Raw genomic sequence first — 27,814 nt, 5'->3', positions numbered from 1 at the left:
TTATTATGGTATAAAAAGCCAAATTTTAAGTTTTTATCTCTGTCACACTTAAAACAGTTTGGTTTTTAAAATGAGTGAATTTGTTTTTAATAGGGAAAATTTGGCTGTTGGTGACTTTAATTTAGGGTCTAATGTCAGCCTGGCAAAAATTAAGCAGGACCAGAAACTGATTGAAGAAAATGAAAAACTTAAAACAGAGAAGGAGGTTCTTCTTGAAAGGTGCAAAGCATTAGAATTGAAAGTAGAACAGACTGCCCAGGAGCTGCAGGTATGGAATGTTTCAGTGGCTTAAGATAAAGAATGATCAACTGGGAAATCATTGTGTTCATTTACTCTTATTTTTTTTTTTAAAGATTTATTCATTATTTATTTTTGACTGCATTGGGATCTTCACTGCTGTGCTCAGGCTTTCTGTAGTTGCTAGGAGTGGGGCTACTCTCTAGCTGACGACGCGCAGGCTTCTCATTGCAGTGACTTCTCTCGTTTCTGAGCATGGGCTCTAGGTGCACAGGCTTCAGTAATTGTGGTGCATGGTCTTAGTTGCTCTTAGGCATGTGGGATCTTCATGGACCAGGGATCCAACCCCTGTGCCTTGCATTGGTGGGTGGATTCTTAACCATCTGGCCACCGGGGAAGCTCTGATTTGCTCTTATTTGTCTTTATACTTTTCTGTCTCCTTTTCTTAACATCCCTTCTTCTCCCTACTCTTTATTCTCTCTTTCTTCACACTTATTTATAGATGAAATTTTTTCTTATGCTACAAACTAATGATCTTTGAATTTCATTGGATGTTTGAAAGATTAATAATTTCTCATTTATATTTCCTTTTATGTTCTTTAAATTTTTTTTAACTCTGGAAATTTTCAAACATTTTATAAAGAGAATTGAATAATTAGTACTATGTATCCATCACCCAGTTTTTACAATTATTAAATAGATAGTCTTTTTAAAAATCTAAGCCTCCTAGTAATTTCAAAACAAATCCCATTCATAATAGTTTAATGTATATGCTTTAATGTATTGTGTATCTCTAATAGAAAAGAAATTCAAGAGACATAACCATGATACAATTACATTTAAAGATTAGTAATAATCCTTTCACTAAGTTCACTAACTTATGTTCACACTAAGTGAAAGTCACTCAGTCGTGTCCGACTCTTTGTGACCCCACAGACTATACAGTTCATGGAATTCTCCAAACCAGAATACTAGAGTAGGTAGCCTTTTCCTTCTCCAGGGAATCGTCCCAATCCAGGGACTGAACCCAAGTCTCCCGCATGGCAGGAGGATTCTTTGCCAGCTGAGCCACCAGGGAATCCCATAATATCATTTAATATCCAGTGTTCAGATTTCCCATATTGTTCCATGAACGTCATTTATGTTTGGTTTCTTCCAATCAGATTTCCAGTTAGGCCTATACATTCCATTTTGCTTGATAAATCTCTTAAAAGTGCTTCATCTGCATCCTATTGTTGTTTAACAGGCTGCTATATCTCCATGTATTTCCTTTTATGATAGTTAAGTATCAAGGTTTGCTCAAGTCTTCAAATGTATAACTTTTTCTAATACCAAATATGTTACCCCAACACGAGTTGCCATTTCTCTAACATCAACTGAATGGCCACAGTTCATTTTTGACACTAAATGCCAAGAGTTATCTCAGACTCCACAAGGATTAAGTCCCTCAAGACTTAGCTCAATTCAGGCACCAGCCACAAATCAGGTCCCAGGCTACCCATACTTTTTTCTATCAGTTTAGGACTTCTATGACCCACTCCCGCACCTTGCTCTCAATTCAGTAATAACTGTCAGGACTCATGAAAGTGCTGTACTTACGGTGACAGTTTTAGTATAAAGGATACAATTCAGGAACAGGCAAATATAAAAAGACTCCGCAAAGAGGAAGTTATGATGGGAGTGGAGATGGGGATCGTTTGGAGGATTCTCTGGACCTGTCAGTCTCCCAGCACATGGATTTGTTCACCAGTCTGGAAGCTTCCCCCAGACCTCATCATTCTGAGTTTTTTAAAATCAAGGTTTCATTACTTGGGCCTGGTTAAGTCATTGACCATTGGTAGTTGAACTCAATCTCCAACCCTTGAATTCATATGTGGCATTCTTCAGGGAACACTGCCTCATAAATCCTTTAAAATTTTAGTTAAAAGTTATTTAAATAACAGTAGAAATACAGTTTCCTATGTGGGTCTATGTGTGACTAAGATATGTTTCTTCTTTGCTTCAGCAAGAGAAAGCAACTACCGTGGATTTGACTAAACGTTTGGAAAGTGCTCTGAAGACTTGTATAGGTACCAGAATGAAAAATCTGGCAGCTAAGGTTGAAATATTGAAAGGAATTAGGTAGGTAAAAGCGAATTTTTGAGGAGAATGCTTTAAAACAATGCTGATTAGTTGTGTTTTCTTTATTTCATTTTTGCTTTTTCTTTTTTAAAATTAACTTTTTTAGTGGGGAACCTTGATGGTTTTATTCCCGGTTTTCTCTGTCTCTCTTTCTCTCCATGTGTGTATATATATATATATATATATATATATATATGTGTGTGTATATATATATATATATGTATGTATATATACACATATATATAGTTGTTCAGTTATTGCATTGGTTTCTACCAAACATCAACATGAATCAGCCATGGATTTACCCATGTCCCCTCCCACTTCATATTTACTTTGAAACTTATTCTTTGTATTTTCATTATTTTAAAGAGGGAAACTAAAGATAGTTACTCCTGAGACAAATTTTATACTGTTTTTATAGTGTTCTATTGTCACCATGTGGGATGATGGTGTCTAAAGTTGTATATGAGAATGGAATTAAAAAGTCAACACAACTTCTAAGTAATAGTTTGATGGGAAACTACTAGGTCCCATTGTTTTGCTTGGGGTTATTTTCAGTCCTATACAGAAACTATAGATTTCAGTAATCCAGATTATTTAATTATACTCTGTCTAAAGAAAGACAAAAGTAGTCTTCCTAAATCAGAGGAAAAGTGATCTTCATGGAGTCAGAAGAAAAGCAGTTGGTTAGCAAGTCTCACACTTGTGAGAGACTTAATCAGCATGTCCCAGATTCTATATGTGAATTAAGTAGGTATTTTACTTTATAGAAAATTGCTTTATTGTTGGTTAGGGATAATTTTGCACCCTTTTCTGGAGTGTGGAAAAAATGGTTCTCAAAACAATCTAGTTCTGTTTTTGTGCTATGCATAAAATTTAAACCAGTAATTCATTTCTTCATGTACTTGGAAACACTAAGATGTTGCTCTCAATTAATACGGTGTGTTCATTTTTTGTCCATTGGGAATCTATTTTCCAGTATAAATCTGTCAGTCAGCATCTGGTTTATAGGTTTTAAATAGTTTGAATAATTTGGTCTCTCTAGAGGTTAATCAACTTTTAATGCACAGCCAAAGTAACTACACTGGAAAAGCTGTGAGACAGACTTTAGACCGAAATAGTTCAATATATTTTGACCTGTATTTGAGGAAATAGTGTGCTATTAGAATGGCGGAAGTCTGGTTGGAAGCTAAAACAAATAAAATGGTGAACCTTGTTGGTTTTCCTAAATTGGCCTCTCTGATTGCTTTGTTGGGTTTTTTGGGGGGATTTTTTTAAGATTATGCAAATGATGGTCTGCTTATTAAGGTACAAGTACTCTGTGCCTTCATCTTGATAAAATTGGCTTAAATATAACATTTTAAAAGAAGTATTTACAAATCTAATTTTATATCATTTTAATTCTGTGGACTTTTGAAGCTGTCCTTTTATATAAAATATTTAATTTTTTCCCAGTGAAATGTATTTTTAGTTAAAGGTTTGTATCAAAGTTATCTATGATTTTATATAGTTTTAAAAAACACCTCTTCATAGCCAGTGTTGTAAATAGTAACTTTAGACCATTATTATTTGTGTAATTTTTTTTCTCGCACCACCTTAAACATTTCTTGATCTTTTCCTTTTGCTATTTTTTTTTTTTTTGAATAGACGTGTCAGTATCAGTGTTCGTTTTGGAAATGACCTGTCAGATGCTATACAAGTGTTGAATGAAGACTGCTTTACTATCCCAGCTTCTTTGAATGAATTAGAGCTAATTTGGGCAGAATATAATCTGGCTCAGGAGAAGATTCAAACTTGTGAGAATGTGGTGGGTCAAGAATTTTTCTCCATTATGATTTTTATCTGTTGACTATAAGGAGATAATATCTTTCAAAAAAGCAGAAGGACTGCAGATATTGTAATGACACTTTATATGAAATCTTTAACTTTTGGAATATCTTCATATTAGTAATTTGATTTCTTTTGTTGCCTTAGAAGAAGGGTAAGGTAAATGAGTAGTGGTTGTGGAAAAGGGTTAACAAAATCTTTTCCCATTTTGCCTGAGGATTTACCTCTCTCTGTTCCCTTGGTAATTTGATAAATTGAAATTTCAGTCATGTTACTGGCAACATTGTTTAGGTAAATAAAATCCCTGATTGGTAAATTGTATCTGGATTGGGAGGAACTGCAAACTACAAATACTAAACAACTGGGCATACTCCTTGAGGGACCCTGGGAGCTATACCTATAAGAGAGAATGGTTTTTGAGGGGCATGAGGCTTATAAGCCAGGATGACTCCCACACCTGCTAATGTGGATCTTCTGGTCACAGGGGCATGCTTTATGCTACAGTATAGGACTCTGCCTTACTATTAAATGCTCTCTAAACCATCTGTTCTTGAAAAGGTAATTCTATGTGGGTGCCTCCCTGGTGGCTCAAACGGTAAAGCGTCTGCCTGCAATGTGGGAGACCCGGGTTCGATCCCTGGTTAGGGAAGATCCCCTGGAGAAGGAAATGGCAAACCACTCTAGTACCTTGAGTCAGACACAACTGAGTGACCTCACTCTCCTGTCCTGTCCTTTATATGTGGGTAGGAAAGGGGTATGAAGAATGGAATATTTCATGTGAATTCTTAATTAGTGTAGGTACAAATATTTTTTCCTGTGGGAATTTTCTTTATTATACTCAGCTGAGTGGAACTCCATGTTTTTCATATAAGATACCTGATAAGATAGTCATAGCTTTCCATAGTACCTGTGAGCTTTATACTTGAGTTTGAAGTTGTCCTATCTTAAGTATTGGTGGTTTCTGCCTCTGAAGATTGTACCCTAAAGGTCTTATTCCCTAGTCATACCTCGTTTGGCCAGTTGGCAGCCTAACTGGCTCTGAATGAGAAAAGTAAATAAGATAACTAAGCCTTTGGAAATGCCAGGAATATTTAATTTGGTTAGGGGATTAGATTTGGGTTACTTTACACATTAGACCTTTACTGGTCACTTCTGATGGTAGACAAAAAAAGGTGACAGAAGTAATAATTTCTGCATCTTTTAGAAACATGTATATATAGGTACTTTATAAACATGGGCATTTTTGCTCCTCAGGAAAATGAGGCCCACAAGGTTTAAGGAAATTGCTCAAGATTACATACTTCAAGATTATATACTTCTAAATGTTAATCTGGAATTTTAAACCAGATGTCTTGATTACGAAGTGTATTCTATTTCCATACTGCCATCATTAAAATATTTCACAATTATTTTCGTGTAGTAAGGTGAAACTTGAAAAAGAACTGCTTTTTAACTTCTGTTTTTTCATTTGAAAATAGTTAAGTGATTCAGGACACGGAGGGGAAAAGGTCTTATAGTGTTTGTCAGATTTGGTATTCTAGTAGGAGAAATGTGATTTTTTAAAACAATTTGTCTCCACTACTGCTGACACTTCAGGACTTACTTTTGGGCTTTATTGCCCTAAAGTTCATTTGACAGATTGAAGAGTAGATTACTGTAGATTATTAAGGACAGAGGCATAATTGTCCCTCAGATAAAGTTGTCTTTTTATTTCCCTTGTTGCATTTAATTTGCATCTTAAGATTGTTATTTTCATTTATATATTTTGCACAGTTCTTTGATTGCCATGTGTACTTCTTAAAACATTTTTAATTTGTGTATTTATTTTTGGCTGTGCTGGGTCTTCATTGCCACACAAACTTTTCTCCAGTTCTGGCACACGGGGGCTACTCTCTGGTTGTGATGCATGGGCTTCTTATTGCGTGGCTTCTCCTGTTGAGGAGCACAGGCCATACAGAGCACCAGGGCTTTAGTAGCTGTGCTTCCTGGGCTGTAGAGGACAGGGTCAGTAGTTGTGGCACATGGGCTTAGCTGCTCCATGGCATGCTTCCCAGATCAAACCCATGTCTCCTACATTGACAGACTGATTCTTGACCACTGAACCACCAGAAAAGCCCGCCATGTGTACTCTTGATGAAAGAGAGTCTTTTCTTTTGTCTTCATAATTAGTTATATAATGGTCTGGTTGAGCTTACACAAAAAAGAATACTCTAAAATTCGGACATTTAAGTATATGTACCTCCGTTACAGGTAGTAGAGACACAAATTTAAGACGTCCTGTTCCTCTCTCTACTTCAGGTATAGGACAAATACATAAATAGGTAGTTTTAATATAGTTTAGTAAGAACTAGAATAGAGCTAATGCATAGGGTTCTTGGATATCTCTCATATCTGTTTCCAGGCATAGCTTCTTGGGGGAATTGGAGGTTTTATCCTGTTGGAGATTAAGTAAATCTTGAAACATAAATAGGTGAATGACTTGAGCATGGGGTGGGAGTAGGAAGGAGGCAGTATGTAATTAGTCACAGACACTTGTATAATTTTCTTAACTAAAATTTTATTGTTTTGGAAAAGTAAAGATTAACAGAGCAGAATTGTGGAATTTAAATCTTATTTCTAATTAAGGAAAAGAAACTTTGTCAGTTTGGTGATCTAAGAAGAGAGGGGTTTGTCTTAAATATTATGTTGGAGAATGTAATGTTAAATTTTGCTAATTTTAAGAGATCAGTTTTTTTCATATAGGTCAGTGTGTAAAAACACCTGATATATTAATGATGGTTATTCCCTTTTTCCTTCCTTCAGAATGAAGGGAATATTTTGATTGCTGAAAGAAATGAAGTACAACAGAAGCTGTACATGGCAGTAGAAGTTTTTATTCTGGAAGTTGATGAGTTATCTCTTAATAAACGCTTAAAAACATTGCAGGTTGGACTTTTAAAAGATATTAAATATACATTAAAATATGTTTACCATTTGAGAGGTGAAATTAGCATTTGCCTTTAGACTTCAGACAGTACTGATGGCGGCAGAACTTTTTTTTTCTTTGATGAATCCTAGTTTCTTTTTAATGATGTTAAAATTTTATATTGATATATTTAGTATGTTTTTATATATATATGTATGTATGTATGTATCCTGGAAACAAGGTAAAATAGTCAGGCATATAAGGCTTATTAGAGCCGCATTCATTGGGAAAACTCACAGAGAAAAAAGCAGTAGCAAGCAGGTTAGACATTTTTCTAGCAGAAAATCTAGTAAAGCTTTTATGTCAGTTAGGGAGAGGGATCTTGATCCTTGAGTGATAATGGCTCCTAAGATCTTTAGATAGAGTACAGTACCTCATAAGATATTGTGGAACCTTCAGTTCAGTTCAGTTTAGTCTCTCAGTCCTGTCCAACTCTTTGCGACCCCATGAATCGCAGCACGCCAGGCCTCCCTGTCCATGACCAACTCCCGGAGTTCACTCAGACTTGCGTCCATTGAGTCAGTGATGCCATCCAGCCATCTCATCCTCTGTCGTCCCCTTCTCCTCCGGCCCCCAATCCCTCCCAGCATCAAAGTCTTTTCCAGTGAGTCAGCTCTTCGCATAAAGTGGCCAAAGTACTGGAGTTTCAGCTTTAGTATCATTCCTTCCAAAGAAATCCCAGGGCTGATCTCCTACAGAATGGACTGGTTGGATCTCCTTGCGGTCCAAGGGACTCTCAAGAGTCTTCTCCAACACCACAGTTCAAACGCATCAATCTTCGGCGCTCAGCCTTCACAGTCCAACTCTCACATCCATGCATGACCACAGGAAAAACCATAGCCTTGACTAGACAGACCTTAGTAGGCAAAGTAATGTCTCTGCTTTTGAATATACTATCTAGGTTGCTTGTGACTTTTCTTCCAAGGAGTGTCTTTTAATTTCATGGCTGCATTCACCATCTGCAGTGACTTTGGAGCCCAAAAAAGTAAAGTCTGACACTGTTTCCACAGTTTCCCCATCTATTACCCATGAAGTGATGGGACCAGATGCCATGATCTTCCTTTTCTGAATGTTGAGCTTTAAGCCAACTTTTTCACTCTCCTCTTTCACTTTCATCAAGAGGCTTTTTAGCTCCTCTTCACTTTCTGCCATAAGGGTGGTGTCATCTGCATATCTGAGGTTACTGATATTTCTCCCGGCAATCTTGATTCCAGCTTGTGTTTCTCCCAGTCCAGTGTTTCCCATGATGTACTCTGCATAGAAGTTAAATAAGCAGGGTGACAATATACAGCCTTGACATACTCCTTTTCCTATTTGGGACCAGTCTGTTGTTCCATGTCCAGTTCTAACTGTTGCTTCCTGACCTGCATACAGATTTCTCAAGAGGCAGGTCAGGTGGTCTGGTATTCCCATCTCTTTCAGAATTTTCCACAGTTTATTGTGATCCATGCAGTCAAAGGCTTTGAAATAGTCAATAAACCAGAGATAGATGTTTTTCTGGAACTCTCTTGCATTTTGGATGAGCCAGCGGATGTTGGCAATTTGATCTCTGGTTCCTCTGCCTTTTCGAAAACCAGCTTGATCATCAGGAAGTTCACAGTTCACATATTGCTGAAGCCTGGCTTGGAGAATTTTGAGCATTATTGTACTAGGGTGTGAGATGAGTGCAATTGTGCAGTAGTTTGAGCATTCTTTGGCATTGCCTTTCTTTGGGATTGGAATGAAAACTGACCTTTTCCAGTCCTGTGGCCACTGCTGAGTTTTCCAAATTTGCTGGCATATTGAGTGCAGCACTTTCACAGCATCATCTTTCAGGATTTGAAATAGCTCTACTGGAATTCCATCACCTCCAATATCTTTGTTCGTAGTGATGCTTTCTAAGGCCCACTTGACTTCACATCCCAGGATGTCTGGCTCTAGATGAGTGATCACACCATAGTGATTATCTGGGTAGTGAAGATCTTTTTTGTACAGTTCTTCTGTGTATTCTTGCCACCTCTTCTTAATATCTTCTGCTTCTGTTAGGTCCATACCATTTCTGTCCTTTATCGAGCCCATCTTTGCATGAAATGTTCCCTTGGTATCTCTAATTTTCTTGAAGAGACCTCTAGTCTTTCCCATTTTGTTCTTTTCCTCTATTTCTTTGCACTGATCACTGAAGAAGGCTTTCTTGTCTCTTCTTGCTATTCTTTGGAACTCTGCATTCAGATGCTTTTATCTTTCCTTTTCTCCTTTGCTTTTCGCTTCTCTTCTTTTTACAGCTATTTGTAAGGCCTCCCCAGACAGCCATTTTGCTTTTTTGCATTTCTTTTTCATGGGAATGGTCTTGATCCCTGCCTCCTGTACAGTGTCACAAACCTCATTCCATAGTTCATCAGGCACTCTATCTATCAGATCTAGGTCCTTAAATCAATTTTCACTTCCACTGTATAATCATAAGGGATTTGACTTAGGTCATACCTGAATGGTCTAGCGATTTTCCTTGCTTTCTTCAATTTCAGTCTGAATTTGGTAATAAGGAGTTCATGATCTGAGCCACAGTCAGCTCCTGGTCTTGTTTTTGTTGACTGTATAGAGCTTCTCCATCTTTGGCTGCAAAGAATATAATCAATCTGATTTCGGTGTTGACCATCTGGTGATGTCCATGTGTAGAGTCTTCTCTTGTGTTGTTGGAAGAGGGTGTTTGCTATGACCAGTGCATTTTCTTGGCAAAATAGTCTTTGCCCTGCTTCATTCCGCATTCCAAGGCCAAATTTGCCTGTTACTCCAGGTGTTTCTTGACTTCCTACTTTTGCATTCCAGTCCCCTTAATGAAAAGGACATCTTTTTTGGGTGTTAGTTTTAAAAGATCTTGTAGGTCTTCATAGAACCGTTCAACTTCAGCTTCTTCAGCATTACTGGTTGGGGCATAGACTTTGATTACTGTGATATTGAATGGTTTGCCTTGGAAACGAACAGAGATCATCTCTCATTTTTGAGATTGCATCCAAGCACTGCATTTTGGACACTCTTGTTGACCATGATGGCTACTCCATTTCTCCTGAGGGATTCCTGCCCGTAGTAGTAGATATAATGGTCATCTGAGTTAAATTCACCCATTCCAGTCTATTTTAGTTTGCTGATTCCTAGAATGTTGACGTTCACTCTTGCCATCTCCTGTTTGACCACTTCGAATTTGCCTTGATTCATGGACCTGACATTCCACGTTCCTATGCAGTATTGCTCTTTACAGCATCAGACCTTGCTTCTATCACCAGTCACATCCACAGCTGGGTATTGTTTTTGCTTTGGCTCCATCCCTTCATTCTTTCTGGAGTAATTTCTCCACTAACCTCCAGTAGCCTATTGGGCACCTACTGACCTAGGGAGTACCTTTTTCAGTGTCCTACCATTTTGCCTTTTCATACTGTTCATGGGGTTCTCAAGGCAAGAATACTGAAGTGGTTTGCCACTCCCTTTTCCAGTGGACCGCATTCTGTCAGACCTCTCCACGATGACCTCCCCGTCTTGGGTTGCCCCGTGAGCATATCTTAGTTTCATTGAGTTAGACAAGGCTGTGATCCTAGTGTGATTGGATTTACTAGTTTTCTGTGAGTATGGTTTCAGTGTGTCTGCCCTCTGATGCCCTCTTGCAACACTTACCATTTTACTTGGGTTTCTCTTACGTTGGATGTGGGGTATCTCTTCACAGCTACTTCAGCAAAGCACAGCGGCTGCTCCTTATCTTTAGTCAAATCCTACCATCTCAGAAATGACTAATTTAGAATGAATGGGCATGACAGTGTTATCATTCCACCTATTAGTATAGTATTTCTTTCTGCTTATTGGGATCTTTTATATCTTTTAATGTTGTTTAAAATTTTTCTCTTAAGTCCTCATGCGTTTTTCTCGATTTAACTCCAAGATGTTTGCATTTTTGGTTCCTCTGTGAATGCTGTCTTACTTTCACTTCCCTTGTTCTTTTGATGGTATAGAGGCATACTGATGATTTTTATATACTGATGTTTTTCTGGCAACTCTGCTGAACTCTTTTTTAGTTTTTGTCAGTTGATACTCTGAACTTTCGATGTGATTTTATCATTTGAACAGAATAACCCTCTTCTACTCCTACATTTTATGTATCTTTGAATTTTTACTGCTTTTGACAGTATTTTTAATACCAAGCTGAATACTAGCTATCTTGTTTTGGACTGTAGGGAGGGGGTTAAGCTTGCTGGAAAATTGGATAAAAGGTTATTAAGGGACATCCGAGCACTTGTGTCTTTCTGTACACCTGGTTGAAGATGTTGTTGTTCAGTCACTCAGTCATGTCTGACTCTGTGACCTCATGGACTACAGCACGCCAGGCTTCCCTTTCCTTCACTGTCTCCTGGAGTTTGCTCAAACATCATGTCCATTAGGTTGGTTATGCCATCCAGCCATCTCATCCTCTGTCATCCCCTTCTCCTCCTGCCTTCAGTCTTTCCTAGCATCAGGGTCTTTTCCAATGAGTTGTCTCTTTGCATCAGGTGGCCAAAGTATTGGAGCTTCAGCTTCAACATCAGTCCTTCCAGTGAATATTCAGGACCCATTTCTTTTAGGATTGACTGCTTTGCTTTCCTTGCTGTCCAAGGGAGACTCAATTTCAAGATTGTCTTCTTCAGCACCACAGCACCACAGTTTGAAGGCATCAGTTCTTCAGTGCCCATCCTTTTTTATTGTCCAGCTGTTATATCTGTACATTACTACTGAAAAAACCATAGTTTTGACTATATGGACCTGACCTTTTTTGTCAAAGTAATGTCTCTGCTATTTAATATGCTGTCTAGGTTTTTCATAGCTTTTCTTCCAAGGAGCAAGCGCCTTTTAATTTCATGACCACAGTCACCGTCTGTAGTGATTTTGGAGCCCAAGAAAATAAAGTTTGTCACTGTTTCCATTGTATCTCTGTCTGTTTGCCATGCATGAAGTGATGGGACTGGATGCCATGATCTTAGTTTTTTGAAATTTGAGTTTTAAGCTAGCTTTTTTACTTCTTTCTTTCACCTTCATCAAGAGGCTCTTTAATTCTTCTTTGCTTTCTGCCCTGAGGATGGTATCATCTGCATATCTGAGGTTACTGGTATTTCTCCCAGCAATCTTGATTCCAGTTTGTGCTTCATCCAGCCCAGCATTTCTCATGATGTACTCTGCATATAAATTAAACAAGCAGAGTGCCAATATACAGCCTTGATATACTCCTTTCCCAATCCATATCCTGTTCTATTGCTTCTTGACCTCCTGCATACATGTTTCCCAGGAGGCAGGTAAGGTGATCTGGTATTCCTACCTCTAAGATAATTTTTCATAGTTTATTGTGATCTGCACAGTCAAAGGGTTTAGCTTAGTCAATGAAGCAGAAATAGATGTTTTTCTGGAATTCTCTAGCTTTTTATATAATCCAGCAGATGTTGGCAATTTGATTAATATGTAGTTTTCCTGTTATTATGTATGGTTCAGGAACCATTGGAGCCATTATTTGAAACATTTTCTTAAACAGAATTGAATAAATAGTATAGGTTATTCCAGAATGGTGAAATAAGATTTGCATAGAAAAGGCCAGTGATGTAAGAATTCACCTGTCTAATGTTCGTGACTGTGAAGGGTCCTAGGTATAACCCGCAAGGACTGTCAAACCCCCATTCCATAATGTGAGCTATACCTCGTGCCTCTGTAGGTGGGGGGAACAGTTAGCATTCTTGGGGAATGTGTCCGGGTGCAGTGAAGGCCAGTCCTTTGAGGGAATGAGCAACCATTCTGCGCCTGGGAAGACATGCGGTGTTGTGGAGGACCATGGCTGGAGACTCTACCAGCCAACTGGAGTGGAATTTGCACCCTAGTTCAATTGGCTGTCCTTTTCACCCTGGCATTTCGACACTCGGATCCACCTCTTAAGCAGACTAACCATAGAGCCAAAAGGAACACTCTTGCCCCGAGTGGGTCATTTGATCCCTATATAATTATTCTGTTGGGGTCCCTAGAAGTATTCCTAATGAATCCAAGGCTAGAAACCAAATAGCAGCAGGGTTCGAGTCGGTATTATTCTGGTGGTCCACCATTAATAAAAATGTTGATTGGATAAACTATATTTACTATAACCAACAGAGGTTTGTTAACTATACCAGAGATGCTCTAAGGGGAATAGCAAAACAGATGCTACCAGCAAAATGGCATGGGGAAAATTGACTGGCCTTAGACCTGATTCTGGAGAGGGCAGTGGCACCCCACTCCAGTACTCTTGCCTGGAAAATCCCATGGACGGAGGAGCCTGGTGGGCCGCAGTCCATGGGGTCGCTAAGAGTTGGACACGACTGAGTGACTTCACTTTCACTTTTCACTTTCATGCATTGGAGAAGGAAATGGCAACCCATTCCAGTGTTCTTGCCTGGAAAATCCCAGGGACGGGGGAGCCTGGTGGGCTGCCGTCTGTGGGGTCACACAGAGTCAGACACGACTGAAGCGACTTAGCAGCAGCAACAGTGCAGCTTTACTCTGTAATGGTTTATTTCTTTTCATTAACTGTTACAGAGTTAAAGGATCGGCAGCCAAGATCGTTTTAAAACTCTTTTCTTTTTAAAATTTAATCTTAAAAGACTTTTTGCCAAATCTGGTTTCTTTCCCTTTCTATTCTTCCCTTTTGTCACTAGATTATTCTTTATTTTTTTAACATTTTTTTAAATTTTTATTTTTACTTTATTTTACTTTACAATACTGTATAGGTTTTGGTATATATTGACATGAATCCGCCATGGGTGTACATGAGCTCCCAAACATGAAGCCCCCTCCCACCTCACATCATCCCTCCGGATCATCCCCGTGCACCAGCCCCAAGCATCCTGCATCCTACATCGAACATAGACTGGCGATTCGTTTCTTACATGATAGTATACGTTTCAATACCATTCTCCCAAATCATCCCACCCTCTCCCTCTCCCTCAGAGTCCAAAAGTCCAATCTACACATCTGTGTCTCTCTTGCTGTCTGGCATACAGGGTCATCATTACCATCTTTCTAAATTATATATATATATGTGTTAGTATACTGTATTGGTGTTTTTCTTTCTGGCTTACTTCACTCTGTATAATTGGCTCCAGTTTCGTCTATCTCATTAGAACTGATTCAAATGTATTATTTTTAATAGCTGAGTAATACTCCATTGTGTATATGTACCACAGATTTCTTATCCATTCATCTGCTGATGGACATCTAGGTTGTTTCCATGTCTTGGCTATTATAAACAGTGCTGCGATGAATATTGGGGTACATGTGTCTCTTTCTATTCTGGTTTCCTCAGTGTGTATGCCCAGCAGTGGGATTGCTGGGTCATAAGGCAGTTCTATTTGCAGTTTTTTAAGGAATCTCCACACTGTTCTCCATAGTGGCTGTACTAGTTTGCATTCCCTCCAACAGTGTAAGAGGGTTCCTTTTTCTCCACACCCTCTCCAGCATTATTGCTTGGATCGCAGCCATTCTGACTGGTGTGAAGTGGTACCTCATTGTGGTCTTGATTTGCATTTCTCTAATAATGAGTGACGTTGAGCATCTTTTCATGTGTTTGTTAGCCATCCATATGTCGTCTTTGGAGAAATGTCTATTTAGTTCTTTGGCCCATTTTTTGATGGGGTCCTTTATTTTTCTGGAATTGAGCTGCATAAGTTCAGATTATTCTTAAGTTCTCTATTTTGCTAAAAAATAGTTAGATTTTTCTTTATTTTCTTCAAGTATTTAAGTAATATAACTTATACTTTTATAATGAAGGTCAAAGAAGTGAAATGTCACAATATTTGATTTCATTAGCATTTGTTGGGGCTTCTTTTGTGGCCTACAATACATGGTTAATGTTTCATGACTGTTTTTATAAATTCAAAAATAAAATATATTCTAGGTTTTTGTGTGCAGTTTCTGATCTACAGCTTAAGCTATGATCTGAAGCTTTAATCTTCTGTATCTTTGCTTAGTTTTTTATCTGATTATTTTGTAAATTTTGAGATTTTTTTATATTTTCTAGTTAATATATATTCTAGTTTTCTTTAATTTTTCAAAATATTTCAGAGCTTATTGTTAAGTGTTAATGAATTCATGATTGTTATCTATTTTAAACTATGTATTTTTAAACTATTAGGTAATAATAGTTTTTCCTTAAGGTGTTTTGGGATAAATTTTTATTTTTGTTTCCTTTTAAAATTTTTATCCTACTTGTCTTTCTGGTTAATATTTGCCTTATATATAGATTCATTTTTTCTTCCATTTATTTTATGTGTCTCTCTTAGACAACACTTCAGTGGATCATTTTTTAAAAGAATCAGTAAAACATTTAAATCTGCCTTTTAATGAATGGGTAACTTAATTGATTTATATATAATTACTATTTTATTAGAACTTATTTCTGTGACTACTTTTGTGTTTCTGTTTATCATGATTTTTTTTTTCCTCCTTTTCTACCCTCTTCCCTGTATACCTTAGAACATTCTCCCTTGCCTCTGGTGGGTCTTATCTGTCTTTATCTCTCTCCCAAATACCAGCTAACCAAACAATCACAATTGCTGTCTATGATTTTACTCACAGACTGTTAACAGGTATCGTATATGAAAACTCAAGTAAGAAACTTTGTAGAGTTGAGTTATTTTCTGACTCTTCATAAATTGTTGGATATCTTTTGGTTCACTAGGTATTTTAGAGTACTTTCTCTGAGAGTCCTTTCAAGCAGAGATTGAGTGGTTGACTTTGTAAGGTATTAAATGTCTCAGGATATCATATTTAAACAACTCAAATATTTAAGCCGCTGATTACATTTAAAGTCTTTTCAATAGTTATTTAATGAGCTATAAAATATCTTAGATGCAAAGGCTATTTTCTCTTAAGACTTTTGAAAATAATAATCCATTGTTTTCTTATTTCTGTAGTTGTTGATGAGTCTCATTTTTGTCCTAATCAATAGTCACTAATTGATTCTTTGCTGTATTCTGCCATTTAACCAAACCATGTGTTCTTTATTTCAAAAATTATTTCTTCATGCTTAATAATTTCAGTTGTTTATTATTTATAATTACTTGGTTTTGCTTTATGTTTCCAATTTCCTTTCTATTTTTGAGAAGATTTGTTATGCTTATTTTGAGTTCTTCCTATTATCTGGGCCATTGATTTTGCTTCCTTTTTATAAGGTGGCTTCAGTTCCATTCGGTCGCTCAGTTGTGTCCAACTTTTTGCGATCCCATGAATCGCAGCACGCCAGGTGTCCCTGTCTATCACCAACTCCCAGAGTTCACTCAAACAACATCCATTGAGTTGGTGATGCCATCCAACCATCTCATCCTCTGTCGTACCCTTCTTCTATCCCCAATCACTCCCAGCATCAGTGTCTTTTCCAATGAGTTAACTCTTCGCATGAGATGGCCAAAGTATTGGAGTTTCAGCTTTAGCATCAGTCCTTCCAGTGAACACCCAGGACTGATCTCCTTTAGAATGGCTTGGTGGATCTCCTTGCAGTCCAAGGGACTCTCAAGAGTCTTCTCCAACATCACAGTTCAAAAGCATTAATTCTTCTGCACTCAGCTTTCTTTATAGTCCAAATCTCACATCCACACATGACCACTGGAAAAAAACCATAGTCTTAACTAGACAGACTTCTGTTGGCAAAGTAATGTCTCTGCATTTTAATATGCTATCTAGGTTGGTCATAACTTTCCTTCCAAGGAATAAGCGTCTTTTAATTTCATGGCTGCAGTCACCATCTGCAGTGATTTTGGAGCCCAAAAACATAAAGTCTGACACTGTTTCCACTGTTAACCCATCTATTTCCCATGAAGTGATGGGACCAGATGCCATGATCTTCGTTGTCTGAATGTGCAGCTTTAAGCCAACTTTTTCACTCTCCTCTTTCACTTTCATCAAGAAGCTTTTTAGTTCCATTTCACCATCTGCCATAAGGGTGGTGTCATCTGAATATCTGAGTCCTTATTGACAAATACAGACTTAAATTGAAGAAAGTAGGGAAAACCACTAGACCATTCAGGTATGGCCTAAATCAAATCCCTTATGATTATACTGTGGAAGTGAGAAGTAGATTAAAGGGACTAGATCTGATAGACAGAGTGCCTGATGAACTATAGACAGAGGTTCGTGACATTGTACGGGAAACAGGGATCAAAACTCCATGGAAAAGAAATGCAAAAAAGCAAAATGGCTGTTTGGGGAGGCCTTGCAAATATCTGTGAAAAGAAGAGAAGCGAAAAGCAAAGGAGAAAAGGAAAGATACAAGCATCTGAGTGCAGCGTTCCAAAGAATAGCAAGGAGAGATAAGAAAGCCTTCCTCGGCGATCAGTGCAAAGAAATAGAGGAAAAGAACAGAATGGGAAAGACTAGAAATCTCTTCATAAAAATTGAAGATACGAAGGGAGCATTTCATGCAAAAATGGGCTCAATGAAGGACAGAAATGGTACGGACCTAACAGAAGCAGAAGATATTAAGAAGAGGTGGCAAGAATACACAGAAGAACTATACAAAAAAGATCTTCACGATCCAGATAATCACAATGGTGTGATCACTCATCTAGAGACAGACATCCTGGATGTGAAGTCAAGTGGGCCTTAGAAAGCATCACTGTGAACAAAGATAGTGGAGGGGATAGAATTCCAGTAGAGCTATTTCAAATCCTGTGAAAGTGCTGCACTCAATATGCCAGCAAATTTGGAAAACTCAGCAGTGGCCACAGGACTGGAAAAGGTCAGTTTTCATTCCAATCCAAAAGAAAGGAAATACCAAAGAATGCTCAAACTACTGCACAGTTGCACTCATCTCACACGCTAGTACAGTAATGCTCAAAATTCTCCAAGCCAGGCTTTAGCAATATGTGAACCGTGAACTTCCTGATGTTCAAGCTGGTTTTCGAAAAGGCAGAGGAACCAGAGATCAAATTGCCAACATCCGCTGGCTCATCCAAAATGCAAGAGAGTTCCAGAAAAACATCTGTTTCTGCTTTATTGACTATGCCAAAGCCTTTCGCTCTGTGGATCACAAGAAACTGGAAAATTCTGAAAGAGATGGGAATACCAGACCACCTGACTTGCCTCTTGAGAAATCTGTATGCAGGTCAGGAAGCAACAGTTAGAACTGGACATGGAACAACAGACTGGTTTCAAATAGGAAAAGGAGTACGTCGAGGCTGTATATTGTCACCCTGCTTATTTAACTTATATGCAGAGTACATCATGAGAAACCCTGGGCTGGTGGAAGCACAAGCTGGAATCAAGAAATATCAATAAGATGGCTTAGTTTGTTATATTTCTTTCAGAGTGCTTGTGTTACTGCCACATTTCATGCTCCCCTGTACTTCTCCTCTAGACTGCATATGCTCTTGAAGAATTATCACCTATCTTGGTGTGCTGTTACGTGTGTATGTGTTAGTGTGGAAGAGGGACCTTGGGAAGAGTGAAAGCTTGGAGCATACCTTTTGAGACCTCAGGTGGATGTAGGGACTAGGATAGGCTTGCTTCTCAAAACTTACAGGGTTGCAGTCTTGTCAGGGAATTCCTTAATTTTAAGGAATCCTATACGTTCTTTTCTGTTTCTCAAGGGCCGTCTGTTCCTTATCAGTTGCTGGAAAACAGGAATGAGCAGAGCTGCACACAGCTCTCAGGACTGAGGTCATGAGGCAGAACACATACATGGATTCGTTTCAGTAACCTTTTACTTTTCTGTAAAACTCCTTAGTCATGTTCCTATTTCCAATACACGGATTGTCTTCTGGCCCTGTGATGATTGTTACTCCCCTAGTTACTGTTGTAGGCGTCTGGTTTTGGTGTTTTTTACTTAACCTTATTTTTTACCTAACGCTTCCTTGTATTACGATATGTAAGCACACGCTGCCCTGAATAAAGCACCCTTGTTCCACTAGAGACTTGGGTCCCCTGCATCCTTCTTTCCTTGGCCTTCTTTTTGTCGACTCCTGTTCCCAGGTTCTGGTCTGTCAAGAAGACCATAACACAGTCTCGGCTCAACTACTTCCTATTGGCTTCTGTTCTAGATAATCTTACTCTTCAGAGGACCTCTCAGTCCCTCTCCCTCAGCCTTTCCTCTTTTCCAGGGGCTGCTCCCCTTAGGTGTAAATGGTACTGGGTATTCGGGGGAAGGGGAAGAGTGCTTGGCCGAGTCTTCTGTCCTGGTTATCAGTTTTTGCCTCCTCTAGTTTTCCGTACTGTACTTGTATAAACCCATTGCCTCTTGCTTGTGCTGCTGCTTTCTTGCCCAGTGTGAGGAAGGGAGAAGAACATAAGAAGAAAATTCTTTTTTCCCAAGATGATTCTTTGCTGTGTACAGGCTGTCTCCTGCTTGCAGTGATTATATTCATTCAGTGCTGAATACCAGCCATCTTCTTTCTTTCCAAGGGTTTTTCAGTTTTGTGATAAAAATTTCTGGGATCTATTAAGTTTTCCTCTTGTCTCTGTGCTGTTTCTCGGGTCTTAGTCCTGGAGGGAGCCATCAAGCTATCTTGTCTCTTCTAGTCCTTTCTAAAAATGCTTTTAAATGTATATTCTTGTTCAGTAGCTCAGTCATGTCCAACTCTTTGTGACACTGTGGACTGCAGCATGCCAGGCTTCCTTGTCCTTCACTGTTTCCCAGAGTTGGCTCAAATTCATGTCCATTGAGTCGATAATGCCATCCAATCACTTCATACTCTGGCCCCCTTCTCCTGCCTTCAGTCTTTCTCAGCATCAGGGTCATTTCCAGTGAGTTGGCTCTTGTCAGGTGGCCAAAGTATTGGAGCTTCAGCTTGAGCATCAGTCCTTCCAGTGAATGTTCAGGATTGATTTCCTTTAGGATTGACTGGTTTGATCTCTTTGTGTCCAAGGAATACTCAAGAGTCTTCTCCAACACTATAGTTTGAAAGCATCAATTCTTCAGTGCTCTGCCTTTTTTATTGTCCAGCTCTCACATCCGTACATGACTACTGGGAAGATCAAAACTATATGGACCTTTGTTGTCTAAGTGATGTCTCTGCTTTTTAATATGCTGTCTAGATATATATGCTTAATGTCTTTCCTTAATTGGAATTATTTGTACAATTTGGTATGTTTATTTTTACTTAGCAGTAGCCCTTAGAAACTTCCATGTCAGGACAAAATAGACTCTTATGTAAAGTCAGAGAAAAGAGGATACTTTCTACTTAATTAAAAGCCTAAGACTATAAAGCCGTCTGTTTATAAACTTAATTCATTTAATGAACTTCTACTATTATAATCCAAGTAAATCACCTTCTAGGTAGTTTTATGCTTTTATGTCTAGATATTCAAAGTTTTATTTATAAACTTCTCCAAGATAGAGATTCAATATATCATTTCACTGTCTCTCAGATTCTAATATGGTGCTTTACTCTTAGTATAAAGTTAATTAACTTTAATAAACAGAAGTATCTCTCTGCAGGATTTGTCAGCCTCTTTAGAAGCAGTATATGGACAGGCCAAAGAAGGAATTAACTCTGAAGAAATACTGGAAAAATTTAATGACTGGAGGTGTAATAAAAGAGAGGAGTTCACCAGTGTTAGAAGTGAAACAGAGACTTGTATACAACGTCTTGTAGCATGGTTCCAGAACACTTTAAAGGTAACAGGAGTTCTGTTACCTGGTGATGTTATAGCATAAACCAGGGAATATATATTTTTAAATTTCCCACATGTAATTTAATTCTTTCTGAGAGCAAGGGAGGGAGGGGGAGAGAGAGAAAACAAATAAGAATGAGAATGCTGGGATAGTAGAGTGAGGGATTTACCTATTTACATTCTCTGTTTAGGACATATATGAAAACAGCTTCAGTCAAGCTACAGGTGTAAGATAATATCTGGAGTTTATTACAAGTGAATTGTTTATTTTACAGCTATAGTGTAGAGATAATGGTATGTGCTTTAGAAGATAGAGCTTTCCTCCTTTTGGTTTCTTTTTTAGAAAGATATGTGTTTTAACATTAGTTGGCTAACTAATCATCATTAAAATGTTTGGCCGTGTTTAAGTCATTCAGGTTTTACTTATCTTAAATATCTTAAAGATATCTAAAATGGCAAATATTAGTCTTGGTTATTAAATATTAGAAAAGATATAATTTTTTTAGTTCTTATTTATTATTGTGAAAACACTACATAATTTTCTAAAAGGCTTTGAGATATGTGGTTTGTATAATGTACTCAGAACCCTAACTGAATTTTTGCCCAATTTTGTTACTGATTCTCTGTTCTTCTGTCTGCTTTGCAACCTCCTGAGCAAGGACAAAAACATCTTTGGTATCATTTATCTCTCTCTGTGATTGGTTTCCATATATGCATTTCTAGCTTTGTTTTGGGAAAAAAAAACACTTTTTCTCTAGCTACTTGTAGAATTCTTCTTTTTTGATGCTTTCTTATGGATACATTAACATAACTAAGTTCTTTCTTTGTCTTCATTTGTTTCAGAATCATCCTCTGTTTAGGTTGTCTGTTATCTTTCATTTCCATTGCTATTTCCCAAATCTAGACCTCCATAATCACAGATCTGAACCTCTGAAATCAGAGTGACTGCTTATGACCTTTATGTTTTATATAATAATTTGGACCCATGATTTTATTCTATTTTATACCTTATTATAAAGTCTGTTTCCTGATAGGAATTATCTTAGTTTTCCTAATGAGATGAAAACTATCAGAGTTTAATTTTTAACTTTTATTGTTTAGATTCCTCAATTCTAGTGAGTCATCATTATATATCAGGTGTAATCATACCCCCATTCCTTTGTATAAAGGCTGGTTTTGTCTACCTACTATCTGTCCAGTTTGAACTTGCCACCTGAGCAGTCAAGGTTCTTTACCAGTTGGACAGTGTCTTTTATTATTCCCTCAAATCATCCTCGTCTTGTCCCTGTTTTTTTCTCATACTTTTCCTCTGTATTGTTCTCTCATCTCTCTTAACCACTAATTACTTTAACAAAATCTGTATTTTCTTTAAGTGTGTGAGGTGTGTGTACTTTTTCTTTTCCCATGCATAATGTTTTTGAAGGTAGTACTTTATATTTCTTATGTTTATTTCCCTCATATGATGCAATACATAGGCTAATGCTCTTCTCCAAGTATAAGAATACAGTACTAATTGAAATAATTAAATGAGATACTTCATGCTTTTATTTTTACAAATGAGGCCTTTGATCTGTCTGTGGAAGAATCACTGATTTCTGATGACACAATTGATAATATTGATGAAATCCTGGAGAATACTGAGTCAGGTGTCTGCAAGGAGCTGGAGATATCTCTGATTGTGAGTACTGGTATTCCTTAAAGCAAAGTGTGATGTTGTGTTTTTTTTAACTTGGTAGACTTAGCTTTCCTTGTAAAAAAGCCTGTCTGAAATACTAATACTGCCAAGTTCTAATCCAAACACAATGAGAAGTCTTATTCTTCCACAGGGTGATATTTTCATTTTAGTAGGATATTTCACATCAAGAAAAAAAAATCTAATGTTTAATTCTAGGAAAACAACTCTTAGATTAATCTGATTCTATCAGATTTCAATAGCACTTAAGTCTGTCGTACTCAGTAACCATAAGATAAGACTCTTCAGAGTTTATAAAAACTTGAAATAAAATCTGAGAGACCTTTTGGAAGTGAATACACAAGATTGATTAGTAGCTGTCTTTCCATATTGTATATATTCTCTCTTGCTGTATAAAGCTAAAAATTAGTATATTTTGTAATGTTAATACTGCTCACTGGGACTCCTGACCAGCTCTTTAGGTTGCTTACTAAACTGGTTATGTTCTTTATTTTGTTTCTCTTTTCCCTTTGTAATTTTATAGAGTGACATCAAAAAAAATGCATATGCGTTACTGTATTTCCCCACTGTCAACTGTGTCAAGTTGTCGTTATTTAGATGGTTTGTCAGGCTTGATTTTAGATGTGGTTGTTAATAAAAATAGTGTTGAAGTTCTATATATTATTTAGTTTTTATGTCTAGCATAGTAGTATTCCTGATTTCCTTTAATGCTCTAGTTTAGACAGCTTTAGGAATAATAGTGTTATAGGAATAAAATTTCCCATATGAGCATCTTTGACATAAGTTTCACTTCTCCCTAGAAAAAGATGTATGTTTAAGACATATTTTGAAATATACAAATTTGTTAAAGATATCATTTTGAATTTTGTCCATTGTTATCAAAAGTTTTAATTATTTTGTACTCCTTTAAATATAATTCTCTTTGTGTAATTTCATTTAGGAACAAGGTGATGCAGACAAGGACATCATTTTAAAAACATGTAGTCAAGTACTACAAAAGATCCGTTCAGAGGAAAGCCTTATTGCCACAGTACAATCCAAGTACAAGGACAGTGTTGAGGTTGGAGTATGCTTTATATTATTGGTCTTATATACAGATGCTTTGAAATTTTTAATACTTAAACTTTTCTTAAGTAGTTAACACCCAGTGTGTAGATAAATTATTTACTATTTCTGGAAAAATACTACAGCCATTGTTAGCTGGTATATAATTAAACTCACCCTATAGTGGCAATAGCAAATTTACTGATAAAATACATGGAGTTTTTTTTTTTAAACTTTGGTTTTTATTATGCTCACCAAAACATAACTTATCTTTTTCTTTCTGCCTATACAAGTTTACAGTGGAAAACTTGCTATATACAGAAAGATAAGGAGGAGAAATAAAAACACTGATTGTATTCCCCTTAGCTTAAGAGATAGTCAGTGCTAGATTTCAGAGTATTTACTTTCTGAATAGTAAATTATTTGTTCAGTTCAGTCGCTCAGTCGTGACTGACTCCTTGCGACCCCATAAATCACAGCATGCCATGCCTCCCTGTCCATTACCAACTCCTGGAATTCACTCTAACTCATGTGCATCGAGTCGGTGATGCCATCCAGGCATCTCATCCTTTGTCTTCCCCTTCTCCTCCTGCTTTCAACCCTTCCCAGCATTAGGGTCTTTTCCAATGAGTCAGTTCTTCACATGAGGTGGCCAAAGTATTGGAGTTTCAGCTTCAGGAACAGTCCTTTCAGTGAACACCTAGGACTGATCTCCTTTAGGATAGACTGGTTGGATCTCCTTGTAGTCCAAGGGACTCTCAAGAGTCTTCTCCAACACCACAGTTCAAAAGCATCAATTCTTGGGCGCTCAGCTTTCTTCACAGTACAAATCTCACATCCATACATAACCACTGGAAAAACCATAGCCTTGACTAGACAGACCTTTGTGGGCAAAGTAATATCTCTGCTTTTGAATATGCTATCTAGGTTGGTCATAACTTTTCTTCCAAGAGTAAGAATCTTTTAATTTCATGGCTGCAGTCACCATCTGCAGTGACCTTTGTGGGCAAAGTAATATCTCTGCTTTTGAATATGCTATCTAGGTTGGTCATAACTTTTCTTCCAAGAGTAAGAATCTTTTAATTTCATGGCGTCTTTTAATTTCATGGCTGCAGTCACCATCTGCAGTGACTTCGGAGCCCCCAAAAATAAAGTCTGACACTGTTTCCACTGTTTCCCCATCTATTTCCCATGAAGTGATAGGACCAGATGCCATGATCTTCGTTTTCTGAATGTTGAGCTTTAAGCCAACTTTTTCACTCTCCTCTTTCACTTCCATCAAGAGGCTTTTTAGCTTCTCTTCACTTTCTGCCATAAGGGTGGTATCATCTGCATATCTGAGGTTATAGATATTTCTCCCGGCAATCTTGATTCCAGCTTGTGCTTCTTCCAGCCCAGCGTTCCTCATGATGTACTCTGCATAGAAGTTAAATAAGCAGGGTGACAATATACAGCCTCGACGTACTCCTTTTCCTGTTGGAACCAGTCTGTTGTTCCGTGTCCATTTCTAACTGTTGCTTCTTGACCTGTATACAGATTTCTCAAGAGGCGGGTCAGGTGGTCTGGTATTCCCATCTCTTTCAGAATTTTCCACTGTTTATAGTGATCCACACAGTCAAAGGCTTTGGCATAGTCAATAAAGCAGAAATAGATCTTTTTCTGGAACTCTCTTGCTTTTTCCATGATCCAGCGGATGTTGGCAATTTAATCTCTGGTTCCTCTGCCTTTTCGAAAACCAGCTTGAACATCTGGAAGTTCACGGTTCACATATTGCTGAAGCCTGGCTTGGAGAATTTTGAGCATTACTTTACTAACGTGTGAGATGAGTGCAGTTGTGCAGTAGTTTGAGCATTCTTTGGCATTGCCTTTCTTTGTGATTGGAATGAAAACTGACCTTTTCCAGTCCTGTGGCTACTGCTGACTTTTCCAAATTTGCTGGCATATTGAGTGTAGCACTTTCACAGCATTATCTTTCAGGATTTGAAATAGCTCTACTGGAATTCCATCACCTCCACTATCTTTGTTCGTAGTGATCCTTTCTAAGGCTCACTTGACTTCACATTCCAAGATGTCTGGCTCTAGATGAGTGATCACACCATCATGATTATCTGGGTCATGAAGCTCTTTTTGTACAGTTCTTCTGTGCATTCTTGCCACCTCTTCTTAATATCTTCTGCTTCTGTTAGGTCCATACCATTTCTGTCCTTTATCGAGCCCATCTTTGCATGAAATGTTCCCTTAGTATCTCTCATTTTCTTGAAGAGATCTCTAATCTTTCCCATTCTGTTGTTTTCCTCTATTTCTTTGCACTGATTGCTGAGGAAGGCTTTCTTATCTCTTCTTGCTATTCTTTGGAACTCTGCCTTCAGATGCTTTTATCTTTCCTTTTCTCCTTTGCTTTTGCTTCTCTTCTTTTCATAGCTATTTGTAGGCCTCCTCAGACAGCCATTTTGCTTTTTTGCATTTCTTTTCTATGGGGATGGTCTTGATCCCTGTCGCCTGTACAATGTCACAAACCTCATTCCATAGTTCATCAGGCACTCTTGTCTATCAGATCTAGTCTCTTAAATCTATTTCTCACTTCCACTGTATAATCATAAGGGATTTGATTTAGGTCATAACCTGAATGGTCTAGTGATTTTCCCCACTTTCTTCACTTTAATTCTGAATTTGGCATTAAGGAGTTCATGATCTGAGCTACAGTCAGCTCCAGGTCTTATTTTTGCTGACTGTATAGAGCTTCTCCATCTTTGGCTGCAAAGAATATAATCAATCTGATGTCAGTATTCAGCATCTTGTGATGTCCATGTGTAGAGTCTTCTCTTGTGTTGTTGGACGAAGGTGTTTGCTATGACCAGAGCGTTCTCTTGGCAAAACTCTATTAGCCTTTGCCCTGCTTCATTCCATATTCCAAGGCCAAATTTGCCTGTTACTCCAGGTGTTTTTTGACTTCCTACTTTTGCATTCCAGTCCCCTATAATGAAAAGGACATCTTTTTTGGGTGTTAGTTCTAAAAGATCTTGTAGGGCTTCATAGAAATGTTTAACTTCTTCAGTGTTACTGGCTGGGGCATAGGCTTGGATTACTGTGGTATTGGAATGGTTTGCCTTGGAAATGAACAGAGATCATTCTGTCATTTTTGAGATTGCATCCAAGTATGGCATTTCAGACTCTTTTGTTGACCATGATGGCTACTCCATTTCTTCTAAGGGATTCCTGCCCACAGTAGTAGATACAATGGTCGTCTGAGTTAAATTCACCCATTCCAGTCCATTTTAGTTTGCTGATTCCTAGAATGGTGACATTCACTCTTGCCATCTCCTCTTTGACCACTTCCAGTTTGCCTTGATTCATGGACCTGACATTCCAGGATTCTATGCAATATTGCTCTCTACAGCATCAGACCTTGCTTCTGTCACCAGTCGCATCCACAGCTGGGTATTGTTTCTGCTTTGGCTCCATCCCTTCATTCTTTCTGAAGTTATTTCTCCACTGATCTCCAGTAGCATATTGGGCATCTACCGACCCGGGGAGTTCCCGTTTCATTACCCTATCATTTTCCTTTTCTTTTTTTTTTTTTTTTTAAATTTTTATTTTTACTTTATTTTACTTTACAATACTGTATTGGTTTTGCCATACATTGACATGAATCCACCACGGGTGTACATGCGTTCCCAAACATGAACCCCCCTCCCACCTCCCTCCCCATAACATCTCTCTGGGTCATCACCATTCACCAGCCCCAAGCGTGCTGTATCCTGCATCGGACTTAGACTGGTGATTCGATTCTTACATGATAGTATACATGTTAGAATGCCATTCTCCCAAATCATCCCACCCTCTCCCTCTCCCTCTGAGTCCAAAAGTCCATTATACACATCTGTGTCTTTTTTGCTGTCTTGCATACAGGGTCGTCATTGCCATCTTTCTAAATTCCATATATATGTGTTAGTATACTGTATTGGTGTTTTTCTTTCTGGCTTACTTCACTCTGTATAATCGGCTCCAGTTTCATCCATCTCATCAGAACTGATTCAAATGTATTCTTTTTAACGGCTGAGTAATACTCCATTGTGTATATGTACCACAGATTTCTTATCCATTCATCTGCTGATGGACATCTAGGCTGTTTCCATGTCCTGGCTATTATAAACAGTGCTGCGATGAACATTGGGGTACATGTGTCTCTTTGAATTCTGGTTTCCTTGGTGTGTATGCCCAGCAGTGGGATTGCTGGGTCATAAGGCAGTTCTATTTGCAATTTTTTAAGGAATCTTCACACTGTTTTCCAAAGTGGCTGTACTAGTTTGCAT

At 38.0% G+C, this 27,814-nt stretch overlaps 1 protein-coding gene across 1 annotated transcript in view; it reads left to right on the top strand.

Annotated features, from left to right (window-relative positions):
* Nucleotides 1-27,814, top strand: part of STK31 (serine/threonine kinase 31) — an 83,837-nt gene that overhangs the window by 17,892 nt on the left and 38,131 nt on the right. The window contains exons 8-14 of the mRNA XM_052639048.1: nucleotides 94-268; nucleotides 2,243-2,358; nucleotides 4,006-4,165; nucleotides 6,988-7,110; nucleotides 20,589-20,768; nucleotides 22,326-22,442; nucleotides 23,398-23,517. Coding sequence (XP_052495008.1) covers nucleotides 94-268; nucleotides 2,243-2,358; nucleotides 4,006-4,165; nucleotides 6,988-7,110; nucleotides 20,589-20,768; nucleotides 22,326-22,442; nucleotides 23,398-23,517 — 991 coding nt within the window. The remainder of the gene's footprint in view (nucleotides 1-93; nucleotides 269-2,242; nucleotides 2,359-4,005; nucleotides 4,166-6,987; nucleotides 7,111-20,588; nucleotides 20,769-22,325; nucleotides 22,443-23,397; nucleotides 23,518-27,814) is intronic.

The sequence above is a fragment of the Budorcas taxicolor genome, chromosome 4 (genome assembly GCF_023091745.1).
Source record: "Budorcas taxicolor isolate Tak-1 chromosome 4, Takin1.1, whole genome shotgun sequence".
NCBI lineage: Eukaryota > Metazoa > Chordata > Mammalia > Artiodactyla > Bovidae > Budorcas > Budorcas taxicolor.
Note: the sequence above shows the minus strand (reverse complement) of the source record. Positions and strands in the feature narration are given on the sequence as shown.